This window comes from Haliotis cracherodii, unplaced genomic scaffold (genome assembly GCF_022045235.1).
Source record: "Haliotis cracherodii isolate W230 unplaced genomic scaffold, xgHalCrac1.p SCAF_6, whole genome shotgun sequence".
Classification (NCBI taxonomy): Eukaryota; Metazoa; Mollusca; class Gastropoda; order Lepetellida; family Haliotidae; genus Haliotis; species Haliotis cracherodii.
Genome location: NW_027266319.1, coordinates 36,372,871 through 36,389,322, shown reverse-complemented (window position 1 = coordinate 36,389,322; position 16,452 = coordinate 36,372,871). Strand labels below are relative to the sequence as shown.

The 16,452-nt window shown below is 39.2% G+C and overlaps 1 protein-coding gene across 1 annotated transcript; it reads right to left on the bottom strand.

The window, feature by feature from the left end:
• Positions 1-1,069: 1,069 nt before the first annotated feature.
• On the bottom strand, positions 1,070-14,733 carry LOC139444740 (interferon-related developmental regulator 1-like). The gene is made up of 12 exons (XM_071225676.1): positions 14,532-14,733; positions 12,617-12,745; positions 11,608-11,695; positions 10,736-10,816; positions 9,692-9,887; positions 9,148-9,198; positions 8,741-8,919; positions 7,472-7,580; positions 6,507-6,641; positions 5,900-6,028; positions 5,688-5,777; positions 1,070-4,997 (listed from the first exon to the last, which is right to left on the bottom strand). The coding sequence occupies exons 1-12, from the start codon at positions 14,551-14,553 to the stop codon at positions 4,908-4,910; spliced, it is 1,299 nt and encodes a 432-aa protein (XP_071081777.1). The 5' UTR covers positions 14,554-14,733; the 3' UTR covers positions 1,070-4,907.
• Between the last annotated feature and the right edge of the window lie 1,719 nt (positions 14,734-16,452).

The window sequence follows — 16,452 nt, the reverse complement described above, 5'->3', positions numbered from 1 at the left end:
GGGTACGGAATCTCCACAGGGGCACACAAATATTCAGAAGCAAAGTTTCATCGGTGGCATAGAGGTACGCACGTCGCTAGTAACCCAAACTGTATTGGCCATGGGGCACCAGAACAGATTATACCCAGGTAGATTAATGAGACCGAGAGTTTGGCGACGATTGGACGTGAACTCAGCTTCAAACCAGTGCTATTCCGTTCAGCCACTTTGGTCAATCAAAGTCAATGCGTTTTCCATTGGTACATTCTTGATGGATCATTCTCATTACAACAGGCCATGCCTTCAGAATGAGCGAATTAATATGGCTTCATCACTATTTCAGCTACTGATGACGATGAAGCAGTGGTAAATATGCGAGATTCCCTGTGAACCTGATGGAAGTGTACATGTGTATGAAATGAATATTTGGCACCTGCTGATCCCCAGCAAGCCGTGTGATCACCTTCGTATTTTGTTCACATTCTGTAGACCTTTAAAAATGTATTTGCTCTATTTGAATCGAATTAATAATATATGCAAACAAAACGTTTTTGATGTTCTCTGTGTGGGGACCCGTGAAGATCCGGGTTAGAATAGGTCTTCAGCAACCCATGCTTGCCATAAAAGACTATGCTCTGGCTCGCAGACTATGTTTATTCATAATGTGTCTCATCCAAAATCCACATTAATCTCTCTTGAAAGTTATCCCAGTCAGCAGCATATCAGCTTCGATAACTGAGTTGCCTCACTCACAATGGGGCAGCAGTGGGGGTTAATCGTTGTGCTCAAGGTAATTGCACTTATAAGATGTGTGTGTGTGCGTGCGTGCGTGCGGGCAAGTTCGGACCAATGCCGATTTTATAGTGTTAGCCCAATGGGATAACATGTCGAAGTTTAACATTAATACCCCCTCTGACACAGTATACTGGCTCCAAGGCGACCAGTCCTTAATTGTTTATCGCCTTATGCCAAGCGCCAGGCAGGGTAACACTGCCAATTGATACTGTTGTATGTTTAATCCACAGTAGTGGAAGTTCTAGTGGCATTTAAGAACTTCCCTTCAACACACAAGCTAAATCTTCGATTTGTAGCAATTGGTGGCTTTATTTCATTTGGTTGCCATACACTATGAATAAAACGAAATTAAAAGAATGAAATACACAAGTGTACATCTGAAACAATTCATCCCATGTTCTGCTAAAAGTTGACAAACAAAATGCTAAAAAGTTGTGGAGATGACTGGGGAGCTTAGTAGGTGAAGGTCACACTGGTTTGCTTACAGACTATGGATGTCAAACATCGGAGGATTTGAAAAGACACGGGTTTTGTATGTATATGTATATAAACCGGAAAATGCCCCCATATCTAAAACAGCTGTTTAAATATGTACAATTAAATCCTTCAGGATAAAAAATATTTTACAATTTTACATTCACAGAAGTACAATGAGATCTTGTTTGTAATTTGTGATGAACACCCTACCATGAGAAACATTAAAATAGATCATCCATGAAATATATCAGAACAAAAGACACTTTTGTTATTGATCGCCTTCATAAAAAACATTTCAGTCCTACAGTATAAACACCTTTCCTAACAAGTCCCAACAGCATAAATATTCAATATGAAAAGATATCATTATGCCTTTAAAAAAAAAAAAAAAAAATTATATAAAAAAACATAGGAGTGATCGCTTCTATCCTCAAAGGAAGTCTGTGGTACATTAAAGAAATAAGTAGCAATAACAAACTATTTTCTCATGAAAATATATATATTTATATGACAAGCAAATAACAACAAAAATGGAATTTAATTGTTCCAAATTTTCGCCCATTTGAAAATCATGAGTTGCTCTATACATTCACATTGATATAATACAAGAAGCATTTAGGAAGTGATTTCATCACATCACTCTACCACACAACACAACACAAGGATCAAGGAAGTCATCCAACTCCTATTTGGGCCAAAACAAAACTGTATTTCTATTTCTGCCCATTCCAAAATATGATAGCTAGGTCAGAATAGGATTGTTTTTGTTTTACTTTTTCTTTGAAAATGGTAGGTTTCAGTAGGTCAGTAACACTGCTATCAAATGTAGATTTTGATGGTCTTATCAGTAATGTTGGGCAACAATTGAACGCTGGTGGAACAAAATACAGACAATACAGGAGTGGCCATGAAAGCTATGGTAACTTCAAGGGTGGCAGATAAGGGGGTTGGGGAAACCAGAAACACATATTTTCTATATCTGTACAGCAGTACTGGCTGTTGTTGGTCAACGACCTGCATCAATGGGAAATTCACACGGTTACCAAAAAATAAATATTTATCTGAGTTTATCTGACTATTAGTAAAGTGAAAATGCATTTCACCATATCAGCATTTATTCATAACATAACGCACACAAATAATTTTTATATCAAATTACTTAAAGAGCATATAACCATCCCATAATTTGAATAATGATCCTCTTGGAACATGCACAAACCAAACATGACGCATGACAAATCTTCCAGAATAAAACAATCAAACTGGTTCAATATAACTAATTATATCCTGATCCTGAGGAGTTAATTCAACTAGAAATTCCATTATTAAAACAAGATCTATTTTTAATGATCGCATCATACGAGTAACATCAACCATCCCTTAACACTGGAGTAGGAACAATTCAACTATTTACACAACCTCCAGAATTCCTTATTCCTAAGTCAAGGGGGAGAATAGGTTCGTTCAAGAACCTAATGCAAACTCTCATCATACATTTAGGAGACAAACCTACAGTGTTTTGAAATCTAATGCTGTCCCACTGTAGAGTGGATCCCTCTTATTTTTATTTGGAACAAGCACTTTTACCTGCCTGATCCAGGAACTAGAGGTAACCATGGTGACAGTTAAAGGATAACTGGCGAGGGTCATAACAGGATCCGACCAATCACAACAGCTGGTTTCAAGTGGCCAAGGCCAGTAGATATTGAGATACTATCTGCTATTGCCCTGCCTGCATAACAAGCCTACTAATAACGGGAACCCATGATACCAAACATCACAGACGTAGCGACTATATGTCCAGGTGAGCTTCACAGCTGCAAACAACAACACAAGGCAGGTAAAAACAATCAGCGCAATCATCAAGCCATAGGAGGGACGCCGATAGGTGACACGCGACATGGGGCAGTGGAACAATACAGACACTGTTGAATGACTTGGATACATGCATTTGGTTTTGATGACTTTTAATTATTTTCTTGTAACAAAACAGAATCAGGAAATATGGACTTGAACATTTTGCAGTTTTTTAAGGCAAAATATAACAGAATTTGAACATATGTTCACAAATCCTGTGACATTGTAACAGTCCCCAAATACTGATGTAAATCAGTGCATCTGGCTGACACAGACACCAACCAAAGTTGGGCATTGGGAATACATGTATATGGGATAATTGGCATCTAAAATAATTACTTTCAAAATAAATCAGTAATTGTAACTGGCATGTATGACTGCAGGATTCTGCTGAAAATAATTAATCTTTCGCTTTAGGTTTCATCTCCCAAATTCCTGAAAAGTTGTAAACCATGTCCCCACAAACTAACAAATGATGATTAATCAAGTGTCATCTGTTTGTATACCTATGTGTCAATGACATAGGATGGTCAAGAGCTAGATTAAACTACATGTGATGATTTCAGACAAAATTTGTAACACATTTCACTTCATTGTATTGACATACTGCTCGAAGTAGTGTGATGTTTCCCCCACAGTCTAACAGTTGGCATCTCTGGATTTCAAAACTGGTTGTAAAAGACTGAGTATCAAGGCATATGAATACAATTTTTGTACAGCATACACACACTATCACAGTCAATAATCTGTTTAGTCACACTCATGACACATACCAGTGAGCAGAGGCAACGTACAAATGCACAATATATTGACTACTGTTGGTGTTTCCTTTTTCCTTGCAGCTCAATAAATAACACATAACCATTAGATGAGCATGAGAGATTATGTGGTCCTTCTAACGCTATTGCAGCAAAACCTTGGCAAGGGTTTCACAACAGTACACGTATGCAATTTAACCTGGTTCTATGACATGAAGAGAAAACCCTTCAGCCACTGGGAAAACAAACAAAGTTAGTAAATAAAGTCTTCATACCCCAAGACAAACAACAAGTTAACAAACGAATGCCAATAGATATTCTAGCAAACTTGTACATGTAAAACATCATGTTTATATTGGCGGGCTAAATTTGCTGTGGGATTCTGGTTTTAATGAGTCAGCTTTTCCCAACCATTTTGTGTTGCACATACTGGTGGCACTTCATCCAAGATCATAATGACATGAAAATAACCTACTTTCTCCAAAGGTAATAAAAGCGTTAACATTAAATATCCTAAAATGCATTACACACAGAAAAACATCATTGACCACTTGTTGTAATGCCTCTTCGTAAAGCACTGTTATGCATGATGTTAGAGCACTCATGCAGCATCTGTGCTCACATGCATCCATAATTGCAATTAGCCAAATAATATCCCTGACAAAAAATAATAAATAGAGGTGCCATGTTACTGACGGAGAACATTCACTAACAACTACCCTGTATATATACTCACTGCAGAGCTTGTAACCGACCTTAAGGCATAAAATAAAACTGGTGGTGACCTTGACCTTCACAAGACAACAACCAGGTTGTTTAGGATGCAATGAACTTTAAGGCACCACCTGGTGAGGAAAAACTCACTAAAAGCTTGACATCGCTCAGCATTACAGTGAAACCATCTAGGCTACATGCTACAAGTATACATCATCTGCAGAGTATTCGTCTTCCAATGGGAGTCACTCCTACGGCCATGACGACGCTACAATCACAATGCACCACGTGTGATTGACAAAGTCCAAAACCTAGAGAACAGTGTCATCAAACACCGTTGACACTGACAGACCGCTTGTCTCGATGCTTCTGACGAAGTTTGGTCCTAGCCTTGAATGCAGCTGCATTGTACATATTCTGCAAAAAGAAATTTCAAGGTCAACAACATTCAAACTAATTTCCCTCTCTCAACAATGGTATGCTTTCATCTTCGTGAGTGAGTGAGTTGGGTTTAACGCCGCTTTTAACAGTATTCCACTTATATCACGGCGTGTCAGCTTAATGTGGGAGGAAAGCCCGAAGTGATGCAGGTCTCAGACTTTTACCACTTCGGTGAAACCCACGACCACGGGTATGGTGCTAACAAACCAAGAAACAAAATCGGGGCGAACTGGGATTCGAACCCACAATCATAGGTTTCTGGCGTGCCCAATGGACGCAACTCTGCACAGCGAATCACGGCGCCTTAGATGACTGGGCCACCCGTGCCCCCCTTTCATCTTAGATTGGAATTACTATGACAAAAGTATGCAAGACGCTCATAGGAAACATTCACATCAGAGATAATGTCACATCCAAAAGTGTTAATGAGCATAAATGGCACATGATAGTTAGCTGTTTCTTTGTTGTTTAATGCCACACTCAGCAATATTCCAGCTACATGATGACGGTCTGTAAATAATCAAGTCTGGACCAGACATTCTAGTGATTGACATCATGAGCATTGATCCACACAATGTAGGATATGATGACATACATCAACCAAGTCAGCCTGACCACCTGATCCTCACTAATTATTGGGTAATCTGCTTACAAGAGTACACTTACCCTTTCAAACTTGGTCAGTTTTTGGGGTGGTTTTGCTCCAATGGGCCTCGGTGCTCCCAGGCCAAAGATCTCTCTGATTAATGTATTCTCCTGCAATAAATAATACACCTTCAGAATACACAATGGGATCGATAATACACCTACAGAATACCCAATACCCAATTTGCTTAAACATCCAATCGAGACACCTGACAACAAGATGTGTGTGTTACCTGGAGGTGTTGGTAGATCCCTGACCCCAGGAGGTCACAGAAGGTGTCGTACTGCTTCTTCCTGACCCATGAGTCCAGGTGTAGTCCTTCAACTCCAAACTTGATGGACATGTCGGGGGCATCCCACTCCTGCAACAGGGCAACACCATCTCTTTACTTCCATGTTTTAAATTAAGAATTATCTTGGTGAAGTCTTCATGTTGGAGAGCAGCAACACTCATTGCCTGGTCTTTTCCCATTAACTTATATTTTGATGATACGCACAAGTTTTATTTTTGTAGCGTAATCTGTAATGTTTGTTGCGTATTTGATACGCTTGGGATTTTATTTTACTGAGTATTTCTGCATTTCTGATGCATATTTCACGCAGATACGCAGCTTATATGGAGCTCTGTTAACTAGACTGAGCACTGTTCATACTACTGGTAATATGTACTCTACCGTCTGTACCAAAACACATATATACAGTGCTCCAAAGGGTTTGACATATTATCCATTCTTTTCCACACAAATATTAACATATTATGTTTAAAAGGAATACTTTCATAATCTCTTTCAGTACCCAAGTACTTTGTGATGGGCAATGATGCAAGAAAGTAAATTTTACCTCAATTGTACGCAGGATATCACGGAAACTAGATCGTTGTTGACGACGATCCTTCTTGGCACGGAATTTATTTGAATCTGTTGCCAGCTGTTTCAATAACTCGCACAATTCCAGCATTTTGGGTCCTTCAAAGTCCTGTCAAAACAGATTAAAACATGGCATGTTTTAGACCAGGTTCTACCAATGCTTCATGAAAGCTATATGATAAACTTGAATATACTTGAATAATTACCACTAATAACTACTGCTAAAATGTATGGCAACTTATAATTTTTATCATAATGCTTGAGGTGAGTTAACATTGAGTGGACAGTTTCTTATTGAAGTCATTCTACACAGAGTAAATGAATATGCCCAGTCAGCAATAATTAAGCAATGAGTTAGGCTTAACACTGCTTTTAACAGTATTTCAGTAACATCACAATGTTGTCAGCTTAATGTAGGAGGAAAGCCTGAAGTGATGTATGACTCAGACGTTTACCACTTTGGTGAAACCATGAGCACATAAATGAGTCCTTGCCCCTGGGATAATTAGTGAGTGTGAGTGAGTTGGGTTTAACACCGCTTTTAACAGTATTCCAGTTATATCACAGCGTGCCAGCTTAATGTGGGAGGAAAGCCCCAAGTGATGCAGGTCTCAGACGTTTACCACTTCGGTGAAACAGACGAGCATGGGTATGGTGCTGACAAACCTAGAAATATAATCGGAGCAAACCGGGTTTTGAACCCACAGTCATAGGTTTCTGGCGTGCCCAAGTGGAGCAATTCTGCACAGCGAATCGCGGAGCCTTAGACTACTGGGCCACCTGTGCCCCCCCTGGGATAATTAACATCATTAGCCAAATCACAAACTGTGAACACAATCCTTATGTTACGACAAGCATGGATTACTGGGGACCTATTCCTATTTCTGAATCTTCATCAGACTTAGTCTACAGATGTTCTAGAGTGTCCCTGCAGCGTACCTCATCCCCCTCTCGACTCAGTTCATACATGAGAGCTATGGCCTCCCCAGCTGTTATTCGCAGGTCCACGTCAGAGCTCCGCAAGAGTCCCGTCATGCGGTCCAGGTGACTGAAAAAAGACAATGATCAATTTAACAATGATACTGTCACAAGCTATCAGTGGATGAAATGGGCAGTGTTGAGACTAGTGTGAATGGGTTCATGTCTCGGCCAGCAATAGTACATCTTTATCATCACAGCGTCAGGGATGCAAACTTGCACTTGTCAGCTAGTCAACTGTTAACTGTACTTGAAGGGCCAGTACAATTTCAGACTTTTAGGTGGTGTCAAATTTGTGATCACTATTCAGGCTGGTATTGGTATTGGTCATGTTTCAGGTTAAGTTGAATCCCAGTGGTCCTTGCTTTGTTGTTAGACATCTCACTCAGTATATTCCAGTTATACGACGTTGACACAGCACTCAGCATAACACCACACTCAGCATTGTTCCAGCTACAGTGAGTGAGTGAGTATGGTTTTACACCGATTTTAGCAATATTCCAGCAATATCATAGCAGGGGACACCAGAAGTGGGCTTCACACATTGTACCCATGTCGGGAATCGAATCCGGGTCTTTGGCATGACAAGTGAACGCTTTAACCACTAGGCTACCCGACCACCCGTTCCAGCTATATGACGATGGTCTGTAAAGGTTTTGCATCAAGCAAGTCAGAGAACTTGACCACCTGATCTAATCATCTTGTTAGTAGTCCCTTATGACAGTCAAACTAGGCCTGGTAGTCACTCATTCTCCCCCAACCCCATCCCCCAGTACAGTCAAACTAGACCTGGTAGTCACTCATTCTCCCCTGCCCCCACCCCCCAGTACAGTCAAACTAGGCCTGGTAGTCACTCATTCTCCCCCGCCCCCACCCCCCAGTACAGTCAAACTAGACCTGGTAGTCACTCATTCTCCCCTGCCCCCACCCCCCAGTACAGTCAAACTAGGGCTGGTAGTCACTCATTCTCCCCCGCCCCCGCCCCCAAGTACAGTCAAACTAGGCCCGGTAGTCACTCATTCTCCCCCCAGTAACCAAAATGATGATCTGATGACTCCAATTCATACTAAGGCAGCTTTAACGCTACAAATGTGGAGTTTCCTTCCAGTGGCCAAAGGCACAGAGTGTTCATTAGTAATGGCTTCAGTTGATCCCAGTGACTTATCACTGAAAACAAGATCGATCTACTTTCCAAGAATATACAACATTGAGTGATTTACAATTCAGTACCTGGAAACCATCTCTTCTACAAGGAAGGATGGTGCAATGGACAGGAGAAGACACCACCCTGAGAGTGCCTTGGAATGCATCGCGCACACCTCAGGCGAGTGAGAAGGGGAGGAGTTGTCTCCCTTCACATAAGAGGCTCTAAAGACGTCCTCTAGGGCTGTCATCACAGTTCGAACATGCTGCAAACACACGAGCAAGAGGTGTAGTGATAGCATAATGCAGGAATATTGTATAAATCATATGGTCTGTTTGATAATAGTAGTAACAATGGTTTCTCGGGGTAATAATACCACTATATGTTTATGGAACACTTCTTATACTGTACAGCAAAAGTGATACTTGTATTACTATTCTATATCAAAAGGATGACTTTTGGAAGTGTAAGATCGCATGACTGAGACACTCACCTCAAGGTCTTCCCCTGCCAGGAAGTTGCATATAGCCAAGGCATTGGCACACTACAACAGACAGACATGCAGACATTTACACAGGCCAATACTGACAATACTCAGTTATAGAACTACATTGCTTAGGACCAACAGGTTACAGTGTAAATTCTGGGCCAACAAAATTGCACAACTTGAAAACTCTCAACATTGGTATTAAAGTAGATATTTAATGCTAAAATATTTAAAAAAACAACAAAACAACATTTTAACACGACTAAAACACTATACAATATATCTTAAGGTTAGTTCCTTTTTTTCCTTTTCCCTCAAAAACCATACCCTATTATTTTGGACTGCCCCCTCAACAAAACCCCTCTTTTTAGACAGTTTTATTATATCGATTGTAAAAGTCCCACCATGGAGGAACAAACACACCAACAGGGGAACAAATGTTTTGATTGATGCAACTCAGTAAAAGAAGTAACAATGCACGTAAAAGTTCCAAAGAAACTTATTGAAGTAAAACGTGTGGCAGATAAATTCTTTGGATTCTTTCACCCACCTTTCCCCTTGCTTTCACAGACGCTGACTTGTCGGCCATGACGGTGAGCATAAAGGGACGTAACTCTACAAACAAAGCCTCTGCCTCTTCCCCAAGTTGTGTGATGAGGAGTGCTATACATGAGGCAGCTAGGGCCTGCTCGTCTCCCTTTCCCTTACGTAGACACTTAGTCAGACAATCAGCAACAGTCACCTTCCTGTGGAACAAGCTCAATATCAAGAGGTGGAGAGAAGGTCCTGGTAGATCAGGAAAAATGACAAGAATAACATTTGGAGTCTTAATCATTCGAATTTTTAAATTTTTTACTAACATTCCAAAGGTAGAAATCTTCCTCTTACAGGACCCAGAGAAATCCTGATCTGTGTAATTATCATCTTTTTTGTTACATTTTAGGTAAAATTTGTTTGTGTGTTGTTTAATGCTGCTGCTATATGATGGTGGTCTTAACATAATCAAATCTGGACCAGACCATCCAGATATTGAAATTGTGGGCAAAAATCCACCTTCAGTATGATGAGGGGGCATGGGTTGCCAAGTCGTCTAAGGCGCCGTGATTTGCTGTGCAGAGTTGTGTCCCTTGGGCATGCCAGGGTTCGAGTGCGGGTTCGCCCAGGTTATGTTTCTAAGTTTGTCAGCACCATACAATGCTTGTGGGTTTCAACGAAGTGGTAAATGTGTGAGACCTGCATCACTTGGGGCTTTCCTCCCACATTAAGCTGACATGCCATGATATAACTGGAATACTGTTAAAAGCGACGCTAAACCCAACTCACTCTCTCAAGGTATGATGACACGTAATCAAATAAACCACTGAGCCTGACCACCCAATCCATTTAGCTGCCTCTTACAACCAGCATAGGTTGCAGGGAATCCCTATGGGTCAATTAGGCAAAAATAAATGACGTAACTTGTCTTGAGAATAATGTCATACAGACCAAAGTCTCTATCAAAATATACTGTGACTAGTCCAATATATCACTTGTATCAAGCCTTTCTACAGAGCTATGATCTGTTATTCCCTGTTTGTATACAACAACAACACACCTGTCTGTGAGGAACTCCAGGATGTACTTCTTGCTGAAGGATTTCTGAATTCCCTCCAAACAACTCTTTCTAGTCACAGCACTAAATGGGAATGACAAAAAAGCATCATCAAATTTAAGTGTAGACTATGAATAATGTTATGATAATCATTTATCTGTTACCCTACATAGATGATCAATTTAAATTGTCCAATAGTATTTGTTGAAAAAGGGTAATTTCATATTAAATGCATACAATATATATCTTGCAATTCATTAAATCCAAACATCATTTATATGTACCTGATAGGATCAATTTGCAAAGACAGGAGTTTACAAATTGTCAATGACAAGTTTCAGTTAACAAACATGCTAGCAGATGGCAACAGCCTTTTGCCAAATCTACATGAATTTGGATATTCATACATATCTTGACACAACACATTACAATTTCCTTCTGGACTTGGAGGTACTGCTCCAAACAGGGATGAGAGTGGATATTTTCTTTTTCAGCTGAAACTTCTTTGCAATGGAGTGTGGTCCATGATTTGGGGGTGTTTATGGGGGGATCCATCAGGTTTTAACAAATTTGTGGTCACTAAAATTCGAAAATCTGCAGAAGATTCTCATCCCTGTCCAGAGGAGGAAGAGGGACATTTTGGGTTCTGTGTTACAGGATCAAAGTCTACAAGGAAATTGCAATGTGTTGTGTCAGGATAAGAAGTAATCTGACTTTCTATCATGTCCACATTTCCACTCCAATTCAGTAAGCAGTTAATGGATAGACCCCAACTGTTATCCATTAACTCATCATTACATTTTTAAACTGAAATCATTAAATCATTATGGACACTTCTACTTAAAATAACCATGGGAATGTGTATAGGAACCTACCTCTTAGACAGGGTGCCTTCTATACACTCTTTGAGTTTGTCCTCAAAGTCTTCCTGGGTATTGGAGTCCTCTGTCTCGACATCTCCACCTGGTGGCACAAGTACCAGCTCATAGTAAGATTACATTATTTCTACCCCCTACATCAGTCTGTATGTTCTTGGACATCAATGTGAGTCAGAATGAATGATTTTGTAGTGAAGTTTACACTCTGAATGTTTTTTCCATTGGACGAGAGGTCGGTCATCATGGTCATATTACTGCGAAACTGACTTTGATAAGTGAATGAACAACACATTTGGCCTTCATATCTTTGCCCTCACTCTATGAAGGTTCATACTCCAATGAGCTCACATAAAGTTTAAGTCAATTTTCACTGAACTATTCTCATACTCTCTGCGTGAATGAAGCTGATGAAATTCAACTGAAAACATGTACCAAGGTTTTGGTTTGGTTTGTTGTTTAACGCGGCACTCATCAAATATCAATATATTCAAGCTATGTGATGGAGGTCTGTAAATAATCGGGTCTGGACCAGACCATCCACTGATTGACATCATGAGCCATGCAGTTGGGATATGATGACATGCATCAACCAAGTCAGAGAGCCTGATCACCCAGTCCCGTTAGTCGACTCCTACGACAAGCAGTCGCCATTTACAGCATGGATTCCTGAAGATCTATTCTACCCTGGATCTTCACTTCACCAAGAGAAATGTGGGAAACCTTACTGACGTTGTTGTATATATATATATATATATATATATATATATATATATATATATATATATATATATTGTATTTAATATCATTCATTATCATTGTTCATGATAATGACAAATAAACATTAGGTGAAACTTTACACTGTGCATATACACATTATATGTAAACGTATGTGACTTTTTTCAAGGGTGAAAACTACTTATAAATTCACCCTGAATAATTACTGCCTTCATAGTCTGTAGCCCCTTCTAAGGGAGATTACCCCTTTATAGCAATACAAGACTGTTACCTGAATCAGGTAGGCTGTTGGCATCCTCGGACAGCACACTGGCTGTGCTCCAGTTGTCGCCAGTATCACACTCATCATCAGTTGGAGGTCGTGAACCTTGCCGACTCTTATCGGCAACTTTCAACCCACCTGCCAGACAAGACATCATTTCAATGCAGAATCAACCTTCAATAAGGTTTCTTGGGGTAGCATGTCATAAAACAAAAACATTTGACTCCATGTCGTTAACAAGAGTCATCAGAAGATGATAAATCCCCTAGCTGACAAAACAGAAGGCACGACTTCAGTCCCATGTTTGAATGAAAGATCTTTCACGGTTTTCACGTAATGCCCCGGCAACAAAGTACAGACAGGCAGACCAGATGATGACTATCAAACCCCTCATTATATGCCAGGGGTATAAAAAGATATCAGATAGCTATTGGTAGATGGTAGTAGAGTTACGATTAATTGAAACAAGAAAACAGCATTATCACTGTCCCCCGTCATGGTGCACATTAGAATTTTGTGTGTTCACATAGTAGTGAATATAACTATAAAAAAAGAATCCTATAAAGCCTTGAATAGAGATACGCACTTCATGTCATCAGAAAAAAATTAGTAAATGTGAAAGTAATATGTACACGAAAGGCTGAAGTCTTTCCCTATGTAAAATAACATGGACCAAGGGCCTTGTAACACTGTAAAACACCAACTGAAGGGACCAATTTTCTAATTGTGTCTTGACAAGTATACCATAGATAAGCATGCAAACTTTCATTCATGCAACTTTCTAGTGTGGTTTCTGAGAAAACTTGTTTTCATTTAACGTATATATATATAGTATGCACTAAGTTGAAAAGAAGGGGGCAAGGGCCATAACTCTGTAAAAGAGTGAAATTACAACACCAATTTTCGACTCATTTAAAATCATGACCAGTAACACCAGTGCGTAAAATTTCTTCTCTCTGCCTTAAATAGTTTTTGAGAAAAAATTGTTGGAGAATTGGACGGACGAACTCTGTTCCTCTATCCCTGCCCCAACTTGTGAGTGGTGATAATAATCATTGACTGATTGAAATGGTCGGGAGGTCCAAACTTCCAAACAATTGAACAACATTTTCCTTAACAGTGAAAACACAGATTCTTATCTTTAACAAAAAGTTGAAATTGACAGGATACATGTATATTTAGAAATACTGTGAATTGAAGTTTATCAATGCTTAAGTAACAAAACCAACTCAGCAAAAATATAAGCCAACAGCTGAGATCAATTCATCATAACATATTGGTTACACAGAATAGAAGTTAAATCAAAATCTAAGGCATATTGTGTTTAATCTTGCTTGTAAAGTGTACATATTATTGACATCATCATTCCCCTACACTCATGAACTATGACTTATGGGGTATGGCTATCACTATCAGAGTATCACACATACCACATGAATTTTTCGTTTTTCGCCGTGTCATATGTTTACAAACAGGTAGGTCATATGACAACAGCTGTCTGACCATGTATGGGTATACAGTGGTATATCTTGATGAATATACTTATACAATCCATTACACCAATACGTAAAACAGCGTTGACAATGTCAAATAAGAAAACATAACCGATCATGGAAACATTTTCTTTCGTGAATCACACGGGCTTCACACGTGCCAATTCAACAGGTCTTTGATTCACCATTACCGAGGTCGATCGTTTCCTTCTTGCTTGAACAAGATTCACTTAGTTAACATGGAGAGATGACAAACATTACATAATTATACTATGTTTCTAGTTCATAACACTGATACAGCCAATTTTCAGAAGACAATTTGACATCCGTATGTTACCGATCGCCCCAACAGGGCAACCCATGTTTGGATGAATCACATGTGCCTTCCCGCGTACATATATAAGAAGGGCGTTTCGACATCACATACTTACCCTTTTTCTTGTTCTTCGGCATTATTTTCCTATTTTTCTAAACCGCCAATTAGTTCTACGATTACCTAGGCCCATAAAACGACATATATGAAAATCCAAATGGTAACAGATTGTTGTATCTAGAGAATTTTGACGTGACCACATGGACATTGTCAGATAGCAGTGCAATGCGATTGCACTAATAATCTATATATAGTTTTACCTTGTTCCATACCGTCCGGCACACCACTTGCGCCTCTTTATAGGATTGGACTATGGGATAGATTTTCCAACTTTAGAACCGTGGTAATGTTTGTGACGTCATAGTGTTTGTCAAAGTAAACACGTGTTAAATTTACAATTGCGAAATACTAGTTATACACTTTTTGATAACTGTAAAATGCTCATTAAATACTGATTAATGTTATATTTTAATTAATTTTCTTGAATTTCATTTGACGTCACAAGCCACAGATGTAACGTGGGGAAACTATTACATACCATATGTGTAACAACTATTTGTAGTTTATTTCCACACGGAAGTGTTAATCGCGACTGTTTCCTCTATAGCTATAGACAATAAACAAAGTAAACATCATTTTGAAAAAATGATAAATAATTTTTTATTTGAACCACTAACTTTATTCAAACTCAACTAAAGCAGAAAGTATGTAGAGCCATTGTATAATTATTTCCGTCGCAGGACAAACTGAATATTTTTCCACACAAATAATTATTAAGTCATCGACATTCTTTTCGGGTGTAATAGTCGTAACAAGATATTTTCCAGAATTATAAATATTTACTACCCTTGCTGATGAACACGACACCATAGCCCATTCTTTATTGCAGTTTTGTCGAAACGGATATATAGTGGACACTGTCGACGAACACGGGATTGGTGCTGACAAACGTAGAACCTTTTGACTTCATAGTGTGGCCGTTTTACAAAATAGCCGACTAATTTTTGTGGCCCTTTTGACTTTTTGCTGTTGGCCTTTTCACTAGGGCGAATCTTGGGTGTCTGAGAACTGGCCAAGAGTTTAAGTACCACTAAAATAAACCCAGCCCAATTATCCAACTTAAGATCATAAACAAAGTGTTATGTTTGAAAAATTGTAAAACAATTCAATCTAGATTTAAAGAAAAATAAATAATACCAACGCATGGAATGTAAATCAAAATAAGGTTAGAACCATAAAAGCGTTTGTAACAAAGAGTAACATAGTCAATAAAATAGTCAAAACGGCCACAAAAAAAAAAATAATAATGTGAGTAGGATGTGTACAGAGTATATATCTTAGATGGTGTTATTAATAAAAAATAAATATCCCCTGTGAGCAGGATGTGTTATTACAATGTATATCATGGTAGTGGACAACGTTATCAATAATGCTTCCCACATTTCTCTTGGTGAAGATCCAGGGTAGAATAGGTCTTCAGCAACCCATGCTTTCGAAAAGGCGACTATGCTTGTCGTAAAAGGCGACTATACTTGTCGTACGAGACTAACGGGATCGGGTGGTCAGGCTCGCTGACTTGGTTGATGCATGTCATCGATCCCAATTGCGTGGATCGATGGTCATGATGTCAATCACTGGATTGTCTGGTCCAGTCTCGATTATTTACAGACCACCTTCGGCGTTAAACAAACAAACAAACAAACAATGTATTATCTTCCAGTAGATTTCACGTGTTGTTGATTTAACCAATCTCATCGATATACTTTGATCTCTGTACTGACCAGTGTACCAATCTGTTGTGAAAACGCGAAAAAACTTTAATCCGAATGATGACACCTTTCGCGGCCTGGAGGTATAACACCATCGGAGCTCCTTGATATAGATGCGCTTCAAACCATGGACCAAGGGTTTAAATGTGTGATATGTGATGTGCAGTTAGTGCTGAAGATCTGAGTGTATACACTAAATCTGATATGATC

Bases quoted from the DNA above. Each gene is read 5' to 3' on its own strand.
- LOC139444740 (XM_071225676.1), bottom strand. From the start codon at position 14,553: ATGCCGAAGAACAAGAAAAAGG. The intron at 9,199-9,691 runs GTGGGTGAAAGA...TGTCTGTTGTAG, and splicing joins CTGTGAAAGCAAGGGGAAAG to TGTGCCAATGCCTTGGCTAT. The intron at 8,920-9,147 runs GTGAGTGTCTCA...GTGTGTTTGCAG, and splicing joins TGGCAGGGGAAGACCTTGAG to CATGTTCGAACTGTGATGAC.